The sequence below is a fragment of the Hyperolius riggenbachi genome, chromosome 6 (genome assembly GCF_040937935.1).
Source record: "Hyperolius riggenbachi isolate aHypRig1 chromosome 6, aHypRig1.pri, whole genome shotgun sequence".
NCBI classification, from domain to species: Eukaryota; Metazoa; Chordata; class Amphibia; order Anura; family Hyperoliidae; genus Hyperolius; species Hyperolius riggenbachi.
Genome location: NC_090651.1, coordinates 103,476,394 through 103,500,042, shown reverse-complemented (window position 1 = coordinate 103,500,042; position 23,649 = coordinate 103,476,394). Strand labels below are relative to the sequence as shown.

General features: G+C 43.4%; 1 protein-coding gene across 1 annotated transcript in view; it reads left to right on the top strand.

Annotated features, from left to right (window-relative positions):
* The window catches only part of PALMD (palmdelphin), a 127,345-nt gene that overhangs the window by 32,083 nt on the left and 71,613 nt on the right, over nt 1-23,649 (top strand). The window contains exon 2 of the mRNA XM_068242584.1: nt 22,769-22,849. Within this exon, the coding sequence (XP_068098685.1) occupies nt 22,769-22,849 (81 nt within the window). The remainder of the gene's footprint in view (nt 1-22,768; nt 22,850-23,649) is intronic.

The following is a 23,649-nucleotide window of genomic DNA, read 5'->3' as shown; positions in this document are numbered from 1 at the left end:
TGGTTCAAAAAAGCTCTGAGAAGAGTTACATGTCATATCACTTCTCTGCCCTTGTATTTAACATTAAAGGATATCATAGCCGAAAATCCTAGGATAATGGGTAAAGCAGGCATATAATGTCACCTGTGCGATGTCTACCGCTCCCCCATTCTCCTCTCTCTGCCCCCGCAATTACCTTATCACACCCGGGATCTTTTTGTTTATGTGGCTGCCTGTGGCCAATAGCGCACTGCGCATGCGTACGACGTCACTACGCAATGTGCATGACATCATATGCATAAGCAGTGTGCTCCTGGTCACGGGCAGTCACAAATGAACATTTCCTATTTTAAAGCAAACTTAAAGTGAAAAAAAGTATAATGAATTGTATGTGTAGTACAGATAATGAATAGAGCATTAGTAGCAAAGAAAAGAGTCTCATATTTTTATTTTCATGTATTTAGCTTTTTTTATAACATTGCATCTTACTGTCACAGTCACAGTTTTAAAACCACTCTTTTTCTTTTAAGCTATAAAACAAACCAAAAACAATGACCACTTGAACACTCCTACAGTAAAACCTTATTTTAAGCTGTCTCTCACTGTTTCTTGGCTGTAAAAGTGCTCCAGAAAACAGGATAGAATAGCTCAGAGAAACTCTTTTGTGTAGATTACAACTGAGGTTTATTAACTCTTCCTGTACTGGAAAACAATATGAGACTTTTTTTTTTTTTTACTACTACTACTGTTCAATTTCTTAGCTGTACTACACATACAATTCATTATTTCAAATGTTTATTTTCGCTTCATTTTGCTTTAAGTTTATTTTCTGCCTTGACCATGGAAAGGTTAAGGTGAGGACGCCCAGACATAAGGTCTGAGTATCACAGAAGTAGGTATAATTAATTTTCCATTTCTATATACTAGACATCTTTTTTCATACATGATCATGGGACTGCGTGGGCGTGATGAAAATTATTACACTATGGAAAAACATAGCAATAGTCTAGAAGAAGAGTATAATTTGCCTTGACTTGTAGGCTCTTTTTGAATGCGCTGAATGTTAATCCTGGTGCAATGTGAAGACCCACTATGTAGCAATGTGCATGGCTATGGTTCATGCTTTCCACTTCTATGAAATAAATATGGTGTTCCTCCGCACGAGTTCCTACACCTGTTGTCATTACCATAGTAACAAGCCAAATATCCACATGCATTTCCTGACCACGCTATAGCAATGACATCCAGAGTCTGGTCAGTTCCCACCAGAAGCAGAGACTCTTCCATTCAGGCCCTTTTTATACAGGAAGCTCACTATGTATAGCTCGATTTTTCTAGTGCTTCCATTTTTACAAGGTGTGAGTTTGGCCTGCTTGCCACACTTTTTCCACTGACTCCTACGGTGTCTATTTGGCTTATTGCTTCCTAAGATCATACAGCATTTATAGCCGTGCTTCTAAATATTGCCTAGGCACAAGCAGTATTACTTTACATTTTACAAATATACAGAGCAGTGGGAGCAAAATGCAGCTCAGTGATGTATCCCCTGAATGTATTACATTCAATTTCAGGAATGGAGCAACTTTTTGTACAAGGAAAGAGAAAACTCTGGGTTTATATATACCTTCCTATATGCCTCCTGCAGAGAAATTTTAAAGAGGCACTGTAGTGACATAGTAGAATTCAGTCAATTATTCATGTACTTACTTTCCTGGTAATTTTCCTGGTTTCAGCATAAGAAACTTCCTATATCTATATACTGTATAGCTATATATTGCTGTATATTGAATGTAACCCTGCACTCCCAGTGATGTTTAGCCAAGGCTGTTTAGTTATGCGGGATTCTCAATAAACAGGCAGCCCATTGAGCCAATCAGAGTGCAGGGATAACGTCCTTTTACGTAAAGTTACTAGCGCTCGCTATCTGCAATACAGCAGCATAGAGTGCTCTCCTGTCTCTGAAATTGATTACATGCGCTGCACGGCCAATAGCGCGTGTATCGTGCTAACACTGACAATTAAGTCATGCTGATGAAATAACGCGAGTAATTTCTGTTAGTGAATCAACCCCCTTATCTGTTTTCACCTTATAAAGCACTTTAAAGAGAAACCTGAGGAAACTAATTTCAAAGGTTGATACTTATCTAAGAAGAGGAAAGTCTCAGGATACTATAGAACCTTCCTGTTCCTCCAAGCTGCCCATCATTCCTGCAATGTCCCCCGTTAAACTTCCTCGTCCTGCTAGCTGGGCTTGTGCACAGTAGGTAAGCATTCGGGGATGCGAGAACTTACAAAGACCTCTCAAAGTCTCATTAAGCACTAATTTACCTAGCATGTCGAAGAATTTTAACGGGTAAGAGTATAGGAGCAAAGGCCTGCAGGAGGGAACAGGGAAGGCTCTATAGCATCCAGAGCCTTCCCTCTTCTTAAGGCTCATACCCACCTGCGCAATACTTCCAACAACCAACTATTTTTTTGAGGGAAAAGTGATCATTTCTGTGATCTTGCTAGGTGGGTACGAGTGTGCAATTAGGCAAACGACACTTTACGAGGTGCGACAATAATGACCGGCACAGCGGATCAGATCTTTCGCGTACGTTAAAAAGGGGCGCTGGGAAAAAAGGGCGCCGGGTTTTAAACGATAAACATGGATAACGTTTAAAAATATAATGTACTATATTTCGTTTAAAAATAATGTTTTATAAAGTTATAAATCATTAAATAATGTGCATGAAATTGGCAATTGTGAAAACGTTAATCTTCCGTTTAAAAAGTGAAACGTATAATAACGTTTAAAAAAAAATAGTAAGTAACCCTCCCTGTACTAACCCCTAGACCCCCGTGTTGGTGCCTAAACCTAAGACCCCCCTGGTGGTGCCTAAACCTAAGACTCCCCTGATGGTTCCTAAACCTAAGACTCCCCTGGTGGTGCCTAAACCTAAGACTCCCCTGATGGTTCCTAAACCTAAGACTCCCCTGGTGGTGCCTAAACCTAAGACTCCCCTGGTGGTGCCTAAACCTAAGACTCCCCTGGTGGTGCCTAAACCTAAGACCCCCCTGTTGATGCCTAAACCTAAGACCCCCCTGGTGGTGCCTAAACCTAAGACCCCCCTGTGATAAGCATTAATAACGTGTGAAAAAAATATTGTGCTGTTTTTCGTTTAAAAATAATGTTTTAAAAAAGATTGTACTGTTTTTCGTTTAAAAATAATGTTTAAAAAATTATAAATCATAAAATAATGTGTAATCATGAGAAGCAGTTATAAAACAGTAAAAGTCTCCGGGCGCCGCTTATAAAACGTTATTTTTCTCCGGCGCCCTTTTTTCCTGTCGGGCGCCCATTAAACGATGTTTATTATGGGAGTGAATGGCGGCGCCCGATTTGTCCACTTGCCTCAGGCGCCCGAATTTAATGTTCCCAGATCTTTCACATCCTCGACAACTCCTGCTCAGTGCCACAATCATTTAAACTCCTGTTTGCGCCCATCGTGTGTCGTCATGTGTACCCATGGGCAGGAAAAGTGGATTGGGTAACTGTCGGGAGGCGTTGTTGTGAGGTTCCCTGATCCATTGTCAGGTTAGTATTTAGCTTTAGAAGTATCAAAGCTGAAATAAGTTTCCCCAATTCAGCTACCCTTTCAAGTGTTACTGAAGTTAAGCTAGAGTGATTTCTTCGGCTTGGGAGATGCTGAAAAGTTATTTTAGAGATATTTGAAAGATAGCTAAGGAAAGATAATTTTTTAAAGTTTTGTAAATCACCCCATAGTTTCAAAAGGACACTTTTTCATTTTGTAGAGGACAACTCATACCACTACAAGCTAATTCCTCTGTTCTTCCTCTGAACAAGCTTCCTGCAGAGAGAACAGAATGTCTTCCAGAACATAAACAGCATCCAGTGGAATTTTCCTTCAGAGGAAGCGTTGATAGTAAGATGTCACATGTCACCGTGGGATGCAAGGTGGTTACCTGACACATGCCTGTGGCTCATCAGCAATATACTGAGCACTGCATGAGAATCACTAAGTAGTATCTAATGCAGCCACTACAGAAGTTTATCAGCAGTATGGTGGCCACCTATAGATACACTGAGGTGATATGCCTAAGGCCCGGTTCACATAAGCGTTTGCCAACAGAACCGGCCATACGGTTCCGTGGTCCATTCCGCTGAGCAGACAAAAAAATGCCGCAGGACCCAATTTTCCGGACCGTTTCGCTCAGCGGAACGGAAACAGAAGGTTTTGCAGCATATAGGAACCAATGAAAACGGATGTTTTACAGCACACTGGCTGTAAAACTGACCTTTTTCACCAGATCCAGCTGGCCTGATCCGTATGTCCGGTTCCGTAAAAAAAACGCTAATGTGAACCAGGCCTATTATCACAGTGTATGTATAGGTAGCCACAATACTGGCCTTACTGCATCACTAACATGCTCCAGTACTGCTCCTGCATGAGTACAGCTGCTCGTGCACAAGTAGCTCCATGGTACTGCAGAGGTGCGCCTGAGCTGGTGTCTGTGCAGTAGGAGTAGGAGCTTGATGACAAGGACACAGGAAGCCTCTACAGTGTCCAGAGGTTTCCTTCTTCCTCAGTAGGTATGTCTTTTCTTATTTGAGGTTCACCTCAGGTTCTCATTAACGTTTATATTTTCGGGAAGTAGAGCAGGGTTAGTGTGAATGCAGGATCAATGTTAAATGAGTTTGTTTCTATGGGTTAATGTGCAGTCAGTTTAAGAACTGTATGTAAGTGTCAAGCCTCATACACATGCTAGAGGGTTCTCTGTCAAGAATCTAGAGGGTGCATAGCTTCCCTGATGGGTCGCCGAGAGATCCAGATTGCCAGATTATCTCAACCGAGTGCAGGCCTACCACTCAAAGCCGCTCCGTCATGCACTGTGCTGTCACGCCTCTCCTCCACAGCAGTGTGACAAGTGACATGTCTGTACGGCACTGGCTCCGAACTGGCGCTGAGGGATCAAGTGTTAATGTGAACACATCTTGTACTTTGTTTAAACCACCAGCAGACTATACGACTCGTATGGTCTGCTGGTGGTTTAAACAAAGTACAAGATGTGTACTGCGACATTGTAAACCACCAACAAATGATAGTCACGCCGTGCACAGAATACATTGGCTTCTGCATGTGCAGTTAACCACCATCATTTTAAACATGGTAACATATTTATATCACATTGTGAGATTAAAGAAACATATGCAGGGGCGTAGCAATAGGGGTTGCAGCGGTAGCGACCGCATCGGGGCCCTTGGGCCAGAGGGGCCCCGAAGGGCCCTCCCTCAACTGCAGTATTAGCTATCTTTTGGTCCTGTGCTCATAATAATCATTTCTATAGATACATTGAATAGTGGTAATAAATAACACACTGTTCCCCATCCTTTTCTTGCACCTCAGACACTGTGGTTGCCATTGGCAGGTTTTGGTGCGCCGTATCCATTGTTATGTATAGAGTGCTTGAGGGGGCCCCATGTAAAACTTGCATCGGGGCCCACAGCTCCTTAGCTACGCCACTGAACATATGTTATAAATAGTTGTTTGTTGTAATGCTAGTATGGTGAAATTAGACTAGAAGCCTGGGGCTTGTTTTGTTCCTCTTATTAAAGAAACAATCCTAGAAGTATTTAACCTTCAGAGCAATTCATGGTGTTTTTCAGGACTATTAGGTTAAATATTACTTGTTTGTAGAACTACATTTGGGTCTTTCTCAGTAACCTTCAAATGTCTGTCCATTGAGCGTTTGTTTACTTATTCTAATGTATTTCTAGGAAAATCATTCTGAAGCACTGGCCTGGGACCTGGGGGGCCCGGGAGCTGGGGACGGTCCTGTGTCTATCTAATGCAGAGCTTCAGCACAGTGGAGCGCTATGCATTTCCTGCTCCCAGCTTGATACAATTCCTTTCCACATCCTATTCAGTTTGCAAGGACCGTGCAGCCAGCCAATCACCATGTGGCTTCTGTCCTATGTCATGTGACAGGGACGAAAGCTGCATTTTGATTGGGTGGCGTAACAGCACTTGTAACCTGAATAGAAAGTGGAGAGGACTTGTGTTTTGCTGTGGCCGGTAATGTATAACATTCCGCTCTGCAACTACAGTACCGCTCTACCCAAGCTCCCGTCCACCCACAGCACAGTAGCACAGTGGTGTAGCGGATAGCACTCTCGCCTTGTAGTGTTGGGTCTCTAGGGAATCTGGGCCAGGACGCCATCTGCACGAAGTTGTATGTTCTCCCCATGTTCTCCCCGTGGGTTTCCTCTCACATCCCAAAATATACAGACAATAAGTTAAATGGTTTTCTTGCAAAATTGACCTTCGTGCACGCAAGAGTCTAAGCAGAGATGGTTCCTGACCAGCCTCCAACAATTTACCATCTCTACAGTGGCCTCAATGCGTTGCAGAGATCCAGATCATCTCACCCGATCGCAGGCCAAGCCCATTGTACTTCTCCTTACCCGACCACCTCCTTTGCGTGCTGCTCTGTCATCCCTCCATAACAGCAGAACCGTCACTAGCAGGAAGTGCATTGGACAACACTCTTTCCCAACTGTCAGCCGGGGGAACGAGTCCCAATGCACTAAGATGGACAAACAGTATGACTTTGGTAGGGATTAGATTCTGAGCTTCTTTGAGGAACAGCTAATGACAACACTGTATAGAAAATAAGCACACCAATAAAACATATTTGCTTAAAAAACACAGCAGCCTGAAGATTTAGGGAGGTTTCATTTTGTTTTGGTACTACTAAAGTTATTAATGTTATCCAGGATAAGGGTACTTAGAAATATGCCAAATTAACTCCCAAGTACCTTCCTGATCAAAACTGCAACTATAATGCTATATGTACAGGATCACTATCATTTTCAGTCTGTATTCTTGTAATGGAACATTTTACCTTGCATGTCTGCATGGCTGATATTGTGGTGAAACCCCGCCCACAGTGTGATGTCATGACCAAGGTCCTGACAATTTGCTGTCTGTGAACCTCGTTGCATTGTGGGAAATAACAGCTTTTTCCAACTGCCAAGCAAGTAGTATCTCCCTCTGTGCATAGAACTCTCAGTAACAAACATTCTGTACAGATCACCTGGCAGAGCTAAAGATATTACCACCTGTGATAAATGTCAGAATGTAAATCAGGGAGAGGAAAGATCAAACGTTGACTAAAAAATCTATAAATGAATATTGTAAACAATAATCAATTTTATTCATGATGCTATTTTCACTACAGTTCCTCTATAAAGGACTGTATACCATAGTATACCTTAGTTTTTAGGGCCTGTGTACACTGTACATGGTTAGAGTACATTATATTCTCCTATCCTGGCATTATACTACGTCATTGGTTACAGCCAGACTGTCTGCAAGCTATGCTCCATTCCATTGTATCTCTTCACAGTTGAATTCGTGAAACATTTACTCATTTAACAAATACAATAGAAGAATCCACACCCAGTTTAAAATAATGTATTCTGTAACTCACATGACTTTTCCCCGACTTACCTTCTTAAAGGACAACTGTAGTGAGAGGGATATGGAGGCTGTTATATTTATTTCCCATTAAACAATACTAGTTCCCTGGCAGACCTGCAGATCTATTTGGCTCAGAAACAAGCATGCAGCTAATATTGTCAGATCTGACAATAATTTCAGAAACACCTGATCTACTGCATGCATGTTCAGGGGCTATGGCTAAAAGTATTAGAGGCAGAGGATCAGCAGGACAGCCAGGCAACTAGTATTGCTTAAAAGGAAAAAAATATGGCAGCCCCCATATCCCTTTCACTACAGTTGTCCTTTAAAGGGTAACTGAAGTAAGAGGTATACAGAGGCTGCCATATTTATTTCTTTTTAATCAATACCAGTTGCCTGGCAGCCCTGCTGGTCTATTTCTCTGCTGTAGTATCTGAATAACACCAGAAACAAGCATGCAGCTGGTCTTGACAGATCTGACTTTAAAGTCTGAAACACCTGATCTGCTGCATGCTTGTTCAGGGGCTATGGCTAATAGTATTAGAGACAGAGGATCAGCGGGGCTGCCAGGCAACTGGTATTGCTTAAAAAGAAATAAACATGGCAGCCTCCATATACTTCTGTCTTCTGTTCCCTGGGCATTGAGTTTTTTTGGCAGATTTACTTTACAATCGATTCTCAGATCGTTTTTCAGATCGATTTTCCCATAATTGTTTTTGATTGATTTCTATTCTCTTCTATGAGAAAATCGAAATCAGATCAAACATGTTGAAAATTATCTATCAAGCCATTTATCAGATGAAAAAACTCATGGGGTATTCCCAGCAGGCCAGCATAACAGATTTCTGTCTTGGCAAAGTGACACTGACTGCAAGAAACCCTAACTCCAGAAACAGACCCACATTATATCTTCAGACAGTCCAGTCACATCTGTGAAGGGGAATTTAAAGGGAAATGTGATGAGAGGGATATGTAGGCTGCCATATTTATTGCCTTTTAAACAATACCAGTTGCCTGGAAGCCCTACTGATCTATTTGACTTCAGTAATGTTTGACTAACACCAGAAACAAGCATGCAGCTAATCTTGTCAGATCTGACAATAATGTCAGAAACCCCCGACCTGCTGCATGCTTGTTCAGGGTATATGGTTAAAGGTATTAGAGGCAGAGGATCAGCAGGCTAGCCTGGAAACTGGTATTGTTTAAAAGAAAATAAATATGGCAGCCTCCATAGACCTCTTGTTACAGTTGTCCTTTAAACAACCACTCCAGCCAAAACTTTGAACAAGTTATTGCTAACTGTGCTCCTGATGGGAACATTTTCCTTCCTGTCCTGACTTTTGTGATGCTCTTGTGAATTAAATTCTCCCGTAAGGACAACCAACAGTAATAAAGACCTGACAGTGGCTCTCATTCATATTGTTTACAAAACGATATAAAGTCTTTATGGACCACTATCTTGAAAAACTGTAAAATTAAAAACGCATATTTTTGCATATGCATAGTATGGTTGTTTATTCCAGAGTAAAATACACTATAAATTCATTCAATGTATTTTTGGACTATAAGACTCACTTCTCCCCCCCCAAAAGTAGGTGAAAAAAATCACTGTGTCTTATAGTCCCAATGCAGGGAGTTCCTGACTTCTGAACGCCTGCCGATACGAACCTCCAACCCACCGCAATGTCTGGGACTCCCTGTACTGTGTCCATGCAGAGGAGGACACAGGGGGGGGCAAGCGGAGGCCACAGGGAGACACAAAGGGGCATAGAGAAGGACACGAGGGGGACACAAAGGGGCATAGTGGAGGACAAAGGAGCATAGAGGACACAGGGGGACAAACAGAGGTCACAGGGAGACACAAAGGGGCATAGAGGAGGACACAAGAGGGACACAAAGGGGCAAAGAGGAGAACACAAGAAGGACAGAGATGGCCACATGGGAGACACAGGAGGACACAAGGGGGGCACAGGGAGACACAAGAGGTACAAGGGGGCATGAGGTACAAAGGGCATAATCCACAAGATACCCTTTCACCATGGATGCACCAGGTTTAGTATATATTTTTTCCCCAGTTTTTTCTCCTCTAAACCTAGGTGAGTCTAATGGTCAGGAGCGTCTTATAGACTGAAAAATATGGTACATTTTTTCTTACATTGCTGGGTTGTAAAAATCTGACAGATTTGATTGATTTTGAACTAGTTCATGTCCTCATGAGAAATTCTTAGGGGGTTTTTTTGTGTTTTTTTTTAACTCTTAGTTGCTCAGTCTAACTGGCAAAATAGTGTGCAAGCAAGTAGGGGGTATCATGGCCGGGTTCTTTGTATAGATTCCTTTCCAGGGAGTGCTTTTGTAAAGAATAAAGAAGATACTGAGAATCCCCCATGAGGAAATGGACTAGTCCAAAACCTGTCAGACCTGTTAGATTATTACATTTGATAAATTAAATAATCAAAGTTAATACAACGTAAATTGCCACATGTGTGAAGACCTGCGACCGTGAGTTCTACTAGAAAAAATGTACTTCAGCATTTGTTTTAATATACAACTACTCTTTTTCTTTGAGGGGTGGGGAGTATGAGAAGCCACTCTTTATAACCCATGTCAATCTACTTTAAAGTGGAGCTGAACTCTTGCCCAGTACAGAAGGAAAACATAGAGAAGTGTACCCTGTATGTATTTAGAGAGTTTAGCCTGTCTAATTCCCCCTTATCTGTGACTAATTACCACGGCAATTTGATCTCTCAGCTGTGTCAGCTTAGGAGTCTCCTCTGCCACGGCAGAGCAGCTGATTTGTGAATACAGGATGTTAGCAATATAACCGCTTCCATAAAAGCAGGAAGTAGACACTGCAGATTTATTGCAGGATTTGCATCAGCTGTAACAAAGAAATGTTTTTCTTTAAAGGTTATTATACTGTTGCGTATCTTTTAGAGCAGAGAGGAAGTTCTGAGTTCAGGCCCGCTTTAAGATTGGAACTGTTCTGCACAAGCTTGGGCGTAACAGAGCTTTAAACAGCTCTTCTTTAATAAATCACCACCGGTAACCGTGGTGGACTGAAGACGTCAAAGACAAATTGACACAAGCTGAGACAGGTGTCTCCTTCATACTAGAGTCATTGTCAACTTTGCTTTAGTAAAAAGACACAAAGGCATCAAGGGAGCTGAAACAAGCTCTAGAGAGATCAGTTTCTGTAAATATATGATGCTGACTTCATTATTTAGCAGTTGTCTCATTCTAAGTCAGAAGCCATGTACTTCAGCATGGTGTTATTCACCTTGCAGAGACTAAACATCTACATGAGAGTGTGATGAGGATTCCTATGAGGCGGCAGCAGTGTTAGGTTATAATCTCCAGCTCAGATCAGGTTGCATTGAGAGGCCTCATGCCAGAATAACAATGACCACTATAAGGGCAGAGGAAGGTTTTTTTTTTTCTACTACTGGAACTGGCATTTGTGGCATTGGTTAATTTTTGTGGTGACTTTTAGATCAAGTACTTACCCACCACGAAAAATAAAAACAAGGCTTACCAGCCCGAATCACAAGGCTGTATATGGTTTGTAATTGTATATCAAATTTAATGACCTTAACCCAAGTACTTGAAGTTGGTCCCTCAGATCTCTGTTAGAGGTCACAGGTATCCTTATCTCTGCCAGCAGTCAAAGTTGGCTCCCCAGTGTATGCCACAAGATACAGGTAGCCCTGTATTTGTCACAATTGCTTGCCAAAAACATTACTCAATTATCCACGTGGCTCACAAGTTAACTGCATAGGGCCTACATGGGGGTACAGACTGACCAGAGGGTCTGATCACTGGCCTCCAAGGCTGGATTTCTGGGAAGGCCTAGGGCCTAGTGCATCCGCTACCCAATACGGTACCCAATTATCATAAACATCTGATCTACATGCTTGTTCAGGGTCTATGGCCAAAAGTATTAGAGGCAATGGATGAGCAGGGCAGGCAGGCAACTAGTATTGTTTAAATTGAAATAAATATGGCAGCCTCCATATCGCTCTCACTTCACGTTCCCTTTAATTTTCTCACATAGTAAAGCTTGGCAAAAAGCCTCCAGTTCCTGTAAATTCTTGGGCTGCCTTTCATGTACTGCAGGTTTCAGGTCCCCCCAAAAGTGGTTTAAATGTATTATGGAGACTGTGATGCCCACCACTTCAGACTCTTTACTTTTTTTTGCTGTAGTTGGCTCTCGGCCAAGATAAAACCGCTGAAAATACAAAATAAGTGTGTGGGGAGCTTACCACTGTAAAGAAGGCCAATAACAGCATTATTGACACATATAGAAAAGTATGATGATGCATTTCTCTGGAGTTTCTCACTTTCCCGGATCCTACCTATATGCTATGTGCATAAGCCTGAGTGCCTCATGGACTTACCTACTACCTCCCCTCTTCCCAACTGACACCCTCCTAGTCTCAGTATTGGGAGCTGGGAGGAGGCAGGTTATAGAAAAGACGGGATGTGGCCAGGCTTTGGAAGTGAAGTGCCCACCAAAACACCAAAGTGGAGTGCATGATGATGGATAACACATAATTAATGCAGTAGTGTTCCCATGGTTTGCCATTGTGTTCCTGTGCTAGTGATAAGATTACTCTATTTTACTTTGGGCACATTACTCTGGTAATAGGACAGTTTTACTGCAGTATCCTTCCCCATGCACAGCTCTCAAACTGTTTGTAATGTAGTCCTTTGCAGGCTTAAATGGAATAACTTTAGACACAGTATTTAAATTTCCAAAGCTAGTACACTCTAACTTGTTAGAAGGTTTTATTCTTCAGTACATCAGTCAACAAATGGAGGGTGCTTCGGAGGGTCCCTTTCAGAAATCAATGCAGAGAAAGAGAAGGCGTATCTAGGGTTTTCAGCTCCCAGGAACAAAGATAGTTGTTGAGCCCACCTCTGGAGAAAATGGGCGTGGCCACAGATCAGAATGTGGTTGTGGTCATGGGTGGAGACAAATGTACAAATGCTGATTAGATAGCCAGATCTACCCCTTCTCCACTAGAGATAGTCATATGTGCCCATTTCCCCCATTTAGATAGCCAAATGTGTGCCTTTCCCCATTCAGATAGCCAGATGTGTCCCCTTTTAGATAGTCAGATTTGCCCCACTTTGTCTGCTGCTATTAATGCTTCTGCACTTCTCTGCATATGGAAGGAGAGAAGAAGGGGCATTTTGGGCAGCCAGCGAGCCGCCTCTCGCGTGCATAGGGGTGCAGCACTTGTGCTGAGCGCCCTCACAGTACTGCACCCTGGGACATATGTTCCCCCTTGCCCCACATAGGTAAGCCTCTGCAGACAAGTGTTCTGATGAAGGCGACTCTCTGAGGCCACGAAACAATTGTGAGCTGTTCATGTTTACCTGGTGACATTGCTTAGCACCTTGATTATGCACCCGATTTACAGGTACGATGTGCCGCTCTGAATCATCTACTGACTTTTTAAATGTATTAGGTGTAAAATGTAAAAAAATCAGAGCTGATAATGATGTATAAAAATGACTAAGCTTCTGCTGACAATTCCACCTGTGTTCAGATGCTCTGATTGCAGTGTTATTGTAAGATTAGAGTCTGCATGCATGCCTCATCTATATGTACACACACACACGTACACAAATGGAGGTAACCATGGCATTGTCAGATGCGCACCTCTCCACCACCTACACCCATGACTGTAAATCGACAATTGCATCAGTCATCTTTGTGGGTGAGACACTGGAAAATTAGCCTGTTGGCTTTGGCACTTCCAGGAGCAGCTGTGTTACCAGCTTAAACTTGAATTACCAGTTGTTACATCTTAGATTCTCACTGTTCAGCCAGATGCCTTCTTCATCTCTACTTAACCCCTTATTTGGCTTGCATCAGTTTAAGGAATGTGAATATGGGGACATTTCCGGCTGACCAGTTTCTGTAAATAAAACTTGAAGTGACCCGTATGATTATGATGTCACCGTTATATTTACTAACTGAGGTACTGGAGTTTATGCACCAAACAACTGTAAAATGGGAATGGCATAACTAGCCAAAGCAGACAGAGAAATGACCCTTCTAACTGCCTTATTTTGAGGGAGAAGATCTGATTTTCACATCCTAAATGGTGCACGGCTAGTAAGGAGAACAGATATTTTTTTCCTGAAATTTCAAAGTACAGTTTCAGCAGATCAGCTGAAATACTATTTTAAATGAGCTACTTGCAACAGGTATTTATAGATGGTATCTGGTTTTTGAAACAGCTTCAGACCTTCTCAGCTAGTCTGCAGTGGGCTGAGTGCGGACCCTTCCTTGGCATAATTGGACTTGTTTTGCTACTGGGTCCAGCACCGAAAAACACAGTGCTTAAGGTGTGCAATCTTCCTTCTTGGTTTTTGAAACCTCAAACCATTTTTTACATAGTAAATAAAAAAAAATATATTTGGTGCCCCTTATTCCTGTGAGAACCAATTGGTGATTTTTCTAAAAGCAAAGAACCAATGTGTGGTTTCTCTACAAGTAAAATAGTGATAAAAAATAAAGACTTATTAGCACCTCCTTAAAGATCCATTATCCCAGACACAGGGTCAGCAACACACACGCACGCACGCACGCACGCACACACACACACACACACACACAAACCGGAGAGATACATCGGGCTGTGCATTGCAGGCACTGGCACTATATTTGCCTCCCTCTGCTTCCTCCAAGACAGCATCTCCTCCCTGCTGGCCTGCAGCATCTGATCCCCAGGATGCTGTATTGGCACCGCATCATCCACCCACTCTCAGCAGATTAGCAATGGGATCACCAACCACAGGTGAAATCTTGCTTCCTGTCTGAGTACAGCAGCGCCTAATATGACTCAGCAGCACGTAATAGGTCACATGAGGAACCGCTGTAGCCATGCCTGCAAGATGCTAGATGGGCCGATGGAGATCCCATCACTGGAATGCTAAAAGCAGGTGAGTGAAGCAGCGCCGCACATATAGGGAGGGAGAGATGAGGAGGGGAACATTTGGGGAGGGGAGCCGCCTCTTGCCGCCCTCTAATTGTGGCCAAACTGAAGCTTGTGTTTCACGTTGCTTAATGGAAGAATGGCTCCTGCCCAGACATGGTTCCACTATTCCAAGCTATCTATTTTGGCTAAGTACAGAGCAGACAGAGTGTAGAGTAGAGTGTAGAGCATACATGTCAAACTCCGGCCTGCGGGCCAAATCTGGCCCTCAAAGCCATTACATTTCAAGTGGGTTCCCCACTTTGCATTATGTTTGGCCCACTCTAGAACACCACAGAAGCTATATTGGAGGTAAGGCCCTAGAACACCAGGAAAGCCATATGGCGGAGGTAGGGGTAAAACACTAGACACCAGGGAACTGTATAGAGGAGGGTGGGGGCCTCTAGACACCAGGGAACTGTATAGGGGAGAGTGGGGGCATCTAGACACCAGAGAACTGAATAAGGGTTTGAGGGGGGCCATTAGACACCAGGGAACTTTATAAGGGAGGAAGGTGGCCAGTAGACATTGAGGTTGGCCCGTGACTAGGTCCCAGTGTTCAATTTCGGCCCACTTTGTATTTGAGTTTGACACCCCTGGTGTAGAGTAGGTAGCTAATAGTGAAGCAATAGTGATGAAGAAAGGTGAAGTCTGATTATTGTGACTCACTGCACTTTGCATGCTGTCCTCAATCTGCTTGCTGCCTTACCTTAAAAGATTCTGGGTTTGGTCACTGAACATAGTTTAATTATTTTCGCAGATTTTAATACTAGAGTTCCACAAAGGATTTATTCCTACAGGAAGGAAATTCCTTGCATGTTGCCAAGTATTGTTACAGCCTTGTAGACAACATTATCGTGGTAATCTCAGACAAGTTGCTGTTAAGCAAATCCTTACATTATATACGAGTAGAGATTATGTAAATTTTTGTTTTTTTATGAATATTAAATTACAAATTTACTTGTCTAACACTGCAATATGTATACAGTGATCACTATTTTGATACAATCTCTGCATTAATTATTCAACCACTCCTAGGAGTTCTGGTTCACTCTGAGCTAATGATGGGCAATCTGTAACTCTGCGTGCTTCAAGTTCTACCCCATAGAGCCACACTAATCCATGCCATGCACTGATGAGGATCAACCAGTCCAAAACAGTCTGTATGCATGTTGGATTCGTTTGGCTTTGTAATATTAACAAGCTGACACATCATTGCATCCCAGGGGTTCTGGAGGTGTGTTTAGCTATCACGGACAGCGAGAAATGATTTGCATATTCAGCAGTGATGTATTGTGGGACACCTCGGAGCTCACTCCAACCTGAATTATCGCAACTACCTTCTGTTTTAGGCAAACTTAGAAGGCAAACTTCTGTTTTTCATATCATCTTAGTAAGGAGGCATTTTGGTCTATTTCAGTCCCTTACACACTCTTAAGAGTTCTGGTTCACAATGAGTTTTCTGTGCAATCTTTAGCATATAATCTGAAATCATTTTACTATAACTATTGTGGTCTGCTTATGTAGCCGTAGATGTAGCAGTTAGGTGGCCAGGCAGAGAACTGGTTCTAATGACCTCCACAAGGTCTCTGGCCATCAGCTACTGATCCCTCTCTGTGTTTACTAATAGAGGACACACAGTGTGGGTAGTTACCAATTTTTATAGCAGTTGATGCCTGCTGTGACCTAAAAACTTGAAAATGTGTGCTGAAAATGTCTGGTTTCCTCTCTGCATTCTCTGTATATTCTTTTGAAGATTCACTATTAGGGCTAGAGTCAAGCCAAGACTCCTCTCTTTTAAAGAGGAACTCCAGTGAAAATAATGTAATAAAAAAAGTGCTTCATTTTTACAATAATTATGTATAAATGATTTAGTCAGTGTTTGCTCATTGTAAAATCTTTAGTGTCCTCGATTTACATTCTGACATTTATTACATGGTGACATTTCTACTGTGGGCAGGCTATGTAGCTGCTGCTAGCTGTTTTGACTGTTGGAGACAGCTGTAAACAGCTATTTCCTGTCTGTGAACATTGTTACATTGTGGCAAACTGTCAAAAGTACAGCGGTCCCAGAGCTACTTGTGAAAGGGGTTTCACCACAATATCAGTCATACAGCGCCCCCTGATGGTCTGTTTGTGAAAAGCAATACATTTCTCATGTAAAAGGGGGTATCAGCTACTGATTGGGATAAATGTAATTCTTGGTTGGAGTTTCTCTTTAAATTTCTGTATGAAAATACACATACCTGCCTCACTGTAGCTTTAACTCAGCTGGATCCGGTTATGCCCAGGGCTTGGTGAGCGTCCAGGGGGCCTAGTTGGTACTCCAATACAACAACAACATAAGAAAACCATAAACCGATCGCCCATTTTATGTTAAAGGGAAGCTGAAGGGAGAGGTGTCCATGTTCATTCCCTTATAAACAATGCCAGTTGCCTGGCTGTCATGCTGAGCTTTTGGCTTTAGTAGTGTTTTAGCCACACACCTGCAACAAGCATGCAGCCAGTGTAGTAAGACCAAAATCACAGCATGTGATCTAGGCCAGTGACTTATAGTATCAGAGGCAGAACATCAGCACAAAAGTCAAGCAAATGGCATTGTTTATTAGAGAATGAAAATGGCATCCTCCATATTCATCTCACTTCAGGTTCCCTGTAATTCATGTCTGCTGTATTCTTCACACCTGCAGGATTGAACCTATTGCAGCTGTCTCTGTTTATACGCCTGTATTTCTGCTGACTGCGCGGACACACTCTATATTGCTCGTCTGACAAAATTATAGTAATTATCAAAATGTTGTCTTTGCTCGTGAAATTATATACACAGATAACAACTACCTGCTGTGGGCAAATATCTGTTCATACAAATGTTCCTGTGTTCTCTGTAAAAGTAGAGTGTGAAATCAGTCCAGCAGCTGGTTTCTGTATAGTTAGGTCTTACCTGCCATTGTCTTCCATGCTAGCAGAGGCCACAGACCAGCAACTGAACTCAATTGATAGCGCTAGTCTAGTTGAGAAGGGGACCCAGCGGGAAATCTCATAGACCATGGGCTGATCTCTGCTCATGGCAATTTGTTGTGATCACTATTTTGTAAGAAGTAGGGGACCCAGCAGGAAACACTATCCATGCAGCGCCGGCACTACCTGTCAGGCAAAGGGGGCAATTGCCCCCAGGGCCCCCGAGCGCTGCTGGACCCCCTTCCAGGTCTCCTTCGACTTCTCCCTGGGAGCATGATTTGTGTAAGGATTGCAACTCACCTCTCCTGGCACCCTGCCCCGTTCTTGCTTCTTCTCTTCATCCCTGCTGCTTACATCTCTTTTAGACCTATCACATGTTATTGTGTAATAATGTGATGTACTGGGTCACTAAGAAGAGACAGGCAGCACTGGAACACGCAAGTTGTAATACTTAAACAAATTATGCAGAGGCCTCAGGGGAGACCTGGGTGGGGAGGGTGTCTGGCAACATGGGGAGCACTTAAGGGACAAATTTTCTTGGGAGGGGGTCAAAAGGGGGCCCAGGTTATCTTTGCCCTGGGGCCCCATTGGGGCTTGAACTAGCCCTGAATCCATGCCACCAATCTAATAGGTTTAGTAAAGGAGGGAAGGCTGCAGCCGAAGCGAGTGCCGTGCCTGAAGTCCAGCGGCCGAAAGCCATCTGCGAGGGTCCGGGTGTGCAATTTTAGAGCTAGTAGGTCCCCTATTTCTTACGAATTAGTGGTCGCAACCAAATTTCCATGCCTATGGAGCAGCCGTTGGTCTTTAAGGTTACCTGCTGGGTCCCCTCAACTAGTCTAGTGTCCACTAGTGTGTATAATATATAATATAGTACTGTATGTAAAATAATTCTGGTTGAATCTGGCTAAATTGGCCCCGGGACGATCCATGACTGGTTCATAACTACAAATCATCGGGTCCCCCAGCAAATCTTTGATGGGGCCCCTTAATGTACACAACCCCTCCATCGCCTCCCCTTGGTGACCCTCACAACTTGGGGGTCCATCATAAAAGGGTCATAAAACAAGGGTGGCCATCAGGATCTTCACACCCATAACATGTATAGCCACAAACACACCACATCTGGAGTATCAGAGAAAGGGAGAGTTAGTAGTTGGAGCCTCCCGACACCTCTGGGCCCCCCTGCAGTTGCAGGGACTGCTCCCCCATAGTTACGCACCTGATCTGTAAGTTTCTGAGAAATGCGAGGGCAAAACTCATACACCAGAAATGAGCATTTATTTTGATTTCCAGTTCAGATCCATGCAAATGAAGCAGAATAGATTATATTTTATTTTTTTCAATATTAAAATGTTTTATTAGCAGAATTGTTAATACAATAATACATTGAGCCAACAATAGTCTCTGCATTATCATGCAACAAGTAGTAGTAAGAATAACGAAACATGCAATTTGTTGTTTAACAGACATACAGCAATACCTACAAGTATTGATAATTAAATTGTCAACAAGTCTTACAACTAGCAGAACTAAAAGAAAGGGAAACCATTACCCTTATCATAGGCCCAGGGGTATCTTATAGCAGGTTTGGTAATTCTAGTAATCAAATAGAATATCTACATTTTCACGGTTGCTAGATAGTTTAACGTTTTTGGAAGCATTAGGATGAAATGTCTCTTAATTTGCGTTCCTTGGCAACATTCAATCTGTACAGGGAGAGAACTTGTGATGCAGAAGGTGGTTCAACCATTTTCCAGGAGGAGGCAATTTGATGTCTTGTGGCACATAGAACCTGAAAAATTTCTAGTCTGTAATTTAATGGTATATTATCCAAGCCTATATGTAGTAGTGCTAGGGGAGAAGTAATTTGAAAGTTTTTTCCCATATATTTTTAGAAATATAGTTGGAGATTTCCTGCCAAAGGCCCCCAATGTGAGGACACTGCCAGAAAATGTGGTATAAAGAGCCTAGATTTCCACAATTCCTCCAACAGTAGGGTAAATAATTGGATGCAAATTTGTATATATGGACTGGTGTAATATACAATTTCAACACAATCTTATGAAATGTTTCCCAATGATTTATACATTTGGAGAACCTAGAAATAAAGAAAGATGCCTTTTTAAGGTTTGATATGGTTATTGTTTCATGCATTTCAGATGACCAGTAGTCAGCATATTTTTGAAGTTGAAGTTCGGAGCTTTTAATAAGCTCTTCATAACATAGTGCTATACCCTTTGGAAGGGGGGGTTTGGTGTTGAAGTAGCATAGTAATGGGGCTGAGAGATAGGGTAGATTGTGTTTTGTGGCTGCCCACCAGTGCTTAATTTGGAGGAAGGTGTGGAGCTCCGCGTTCGGGACTTATACACTTTAACGATATCTGAAAAAGGCAGGAGAGTTGTATTTTGCAGTAAGAGATTAATGTGAGATATACCAGCATGTAGCCATTTGTGAATATTGATATTATCAATTAGCAAGGGTAATGTGGTCAGAGGTATATCCGGTAATAACATACCTGGCTGCGTTTTTTGTTTAAGTATCTCCAGGCGAGGATAGTGGACTGTATAGTGGGTATAGGGGGTATTTTAAGGGATGAGCTAAAAAGACTTGCAAAGAAGAAGCTCTTTAGATCTCCTTTAATGAGGTGTTTTTCTATTTGAACCCATAGTGGAGTGTCATTGGTTTGATGCCACCAAGCTTTAGATATTTCGATGTTACATGCAGGGCCGAGCCTGGGCGGGTGCTGTGGATGCAAGGCACCCAGGCGCCCGTCTCTGAGAGGCACCGCCCGGCCGTCGCTCTCCCCCTGTGGCCTCCGCTCTCTCCCTCCCTCTAGCCACTGGCGCCGCGTCAGACCACGATCAGGCGGCGACCAGTAGTGCGGGCGCTAGGACCTAGCACGCGCACTGATATGCGGAAGTGACACCACTTCCGCATATAGAGCGGGTGTGTCCGGCACCCTCTTACTGGTCGGGTCGCCCGCTGATCAAGGTCTGATGCTGCTGCAAGGTGAGGGGGTCTACAGCAATAGAGTCAGCACGAACTGAACAGCTTGAAAAAAGTCTTAGGACCGAAACAGCGGGGCTGTCGCTGGCAGCTTACATCATGCTATTTTAACCAATAAAAGAGCTTAAGAATACTGGATGGTGCTGACTCTATTGCTGTAGATACATTGGAGTATCCTGTGCAGAGATACTGAGGGTCATAGCACGTCCTCTATCCTCTCCTGGGTGCATGCTTCAGATTGAAGAAAGCAAGGTGAGGGGGTAGCGGCGGCGGTGGTGGCTAGAGGGGGGGGGGTCCCTTTCACTCACTCACTAAACGGGGTCCCTATACCCCTGGATCCATATACTGGGCACATATACCCCCTGGCTCCATATACTGGGCACATATACCCCCTGGCTCCATATACTGGGCACATATACCCCTGGCTCCATATACTGGGCACATATACCCCCTGGCTCCATATATTGGGCACATATACCCCCTGGCTCCATATACTGGGCACATATACCCCCTGGCTCCATATACTGGGCACATATACCCCCTGGCTCCATATACTGGGCACATATACCCCCTGGCTCCATATACTGGGCACATATACCGCCTGGCTCCATATACTGGGCACATATACCCCCTGGCTCCATATACTGGGCACATATACCCCCTGGCTCCATATACTGGGCACATATACCCCCTGGCTCCATATACTGGGCACATATACCCCCTGGCTCCATATACTGGGCACATATACCCCCTGGCTCCATATACTGGGCACGTATACCCCCTGGCTCCATATACTGGGCACGTATACCCCCTGGCTCCATATACTGGGCACATATACCCCCTGGCTCCATATACTGGGCACATATACCCCCTGGCTCCATATACTGGGCACATATACCCCCTGGCTCCATATACTGGGCACATATATCCCTGGCTACATATACTGGGGACACTGGCTGTTTGTCATTATGTGCATTTACTGGTGAAAAGCGGTCTCGTGTTAAGTGCATTTACTGGTGAAAAGCGGTCTCTTGTTAAGTGCATTTACTGGTGAAAAGCGGTCTCTTGTTATGTGCATTTACTGGTGAAAAGCTGTCTCGTATTATGTGCATTTACTGGTGAAAAGCTGTCTCTTATGTGCATTGACTGGTGAAAAGCTGTCTGTCATTACGTGCATTTACTGGTGAAACGCTGTCTCTTATGTGCATCTAGTGGGGAAATTTTGTCAGTAAAAATCTTTTGTCAGTAAATTTTTAGGTATTTGTCAGTAAAAAATAACGTGAAAGGTAGGCTGCGCGGCGCAACGGGAAAGATACAGGCAGCCCACCTTACGCTTGGGCTTGGCTGGGGGAGGAGCCGACGACAGCGAGCAAGAGTAGGGTGGCCGCATGCAGCCATAAATACGCAGTGTGTGACTGTGTTGCACTCGCAGAGCCTCTCAGCCTGAGTCAGTCCAGAGACTAGCAGACTCGCAGGCAGCCAAAGCCAGCCAGGAGCAAGCCCATGGAATAGGGGTAGGAATGGGGTATCACATGCATGCGTAAAAAGGTGGAAGGTGTGGGTGTGATTAGGCAGGACATTGGTGTGGTTATGTGGTTGGGCGTGGTTAATTTAACCTCTCCCATAGGTGCCAGAGAAAATCTTGCACCCAGGTGCCAGGCACCCCAGGCTCACCCCTGGTTACATGCATAGTACATGGATTTTATTCATGGAACTCCCGTCCCTCCAAATCTTTTGGGAATAGTGAGAACTGATTGTTTGGTTCTGTGACGCTCATCGTTTTAAATGTAGTTAGATATAATCTTAGTAATTTCTTTGAAAAAGCATGGTTTCAGTGGGATATGGACTGTTCTTAGTACATAAGTTATTTTTGGAAGTGTTTGCATTTTAAAGGCAGCAAGTCTGCCGGCCCAAGAGCGACAATTTTTTGAAATGCATTTGAGTTCTTATTTGATTGTAGGTAAAATTTTGTTTTATATAGATCCTGGTGGTTTTTTAGAAAGGGCAATTCCCAAGTATTTTAAGGAATTTGTGACCCATGGAAAGGGATAATTTTTTTTGCAATTCAGTTGACGCTCTTTTAAGAAGTCAGTAAGTTTCTGAGGCTTGCTGCTGTTTTTCTTGCGTTTCCTGTTCGCCTTCAAGTCCATCGGCAGTTCATCCTCCGGATCCTGTGACATTTTTATTGATTTATAGGCTGTTTTGTGCCGCTTAGGGTAGATCGCTGGAGGAGCTCAGCTAGGCAGCTACCATCCGCGCGTGCAGCCGGCCACGCCCCCCGAAAAAATTAGATTTTAGAATGTTTAAGTTTTATTCAAAACTAGTTAATCTTAACACATCCTTTATTTTCTTTAGGATAAAAGGAAGTTGCAAGAAGAAATTGCTCAACGACGCATTCATATCGAAGAAGGAAAATTAAAGCTACAGCATTTAAAGGTACAATATACGACAGCACAATATGCGATGCATCAGTTTGTATTATTCTATTTTATTTGGACATTCTTTTGTCATTCTTTTTGGACTAGTGCACACAGGCTTTTGACATGCGTACTTCTGCCATCAGCCTGGTATCATTTCATGCCCCGGCTATACTTTGCTCTTGGAGTGAAAGCTAGCCATGGACATGGAGGACAAGAGTTACTAATGAATCCCCCAGTGATTCATGAGAATCTATAAAATCCATGTGTATCTTAAGTGAACCAACAAGGCTGTAGTGGATTAACATGTTAGTTTGGTCTCTTATATTTGTAATGTATTTCATAGTAACTTTTAATTTATTAGCAATGCTCAATGTCTTTTGACTAGGGAGGGTGTATGGGCCCCACCTGCTCCACCCCCTAAGTGGCTAGAGGCCTCTTCGTTTCTGCCCTCATCCCTCAGAACTGGCTTGGGAACCCCCTAGATCACCCCCCTCCGGTGTATAGTGGGTCCAAGGCCCCATGCAGAGTATTTGGCAGCGGAGTGACTCACCTGCCCCTTTTCCATCAGTCTGCATGCTAATCGTCTTCATCCCCACTGGTGCTTCTACTTCGTGACCTGGCACTTGTAACTCACATAGCATGCCGCTGGATCACTGAGAAGAGGCAACCAGCAGGGATTGAGACGGGGAGGATACAGACTGATGGAGGAGTGCATCGGCTGGGACAGGGGAGTCACTTTGCTGCCAAATACTCTGCAGAGGCCTCAGGTACCACTATAGACTTAGGCAGGCCTGGCAGCTGGCCTGGGGTGCTCTG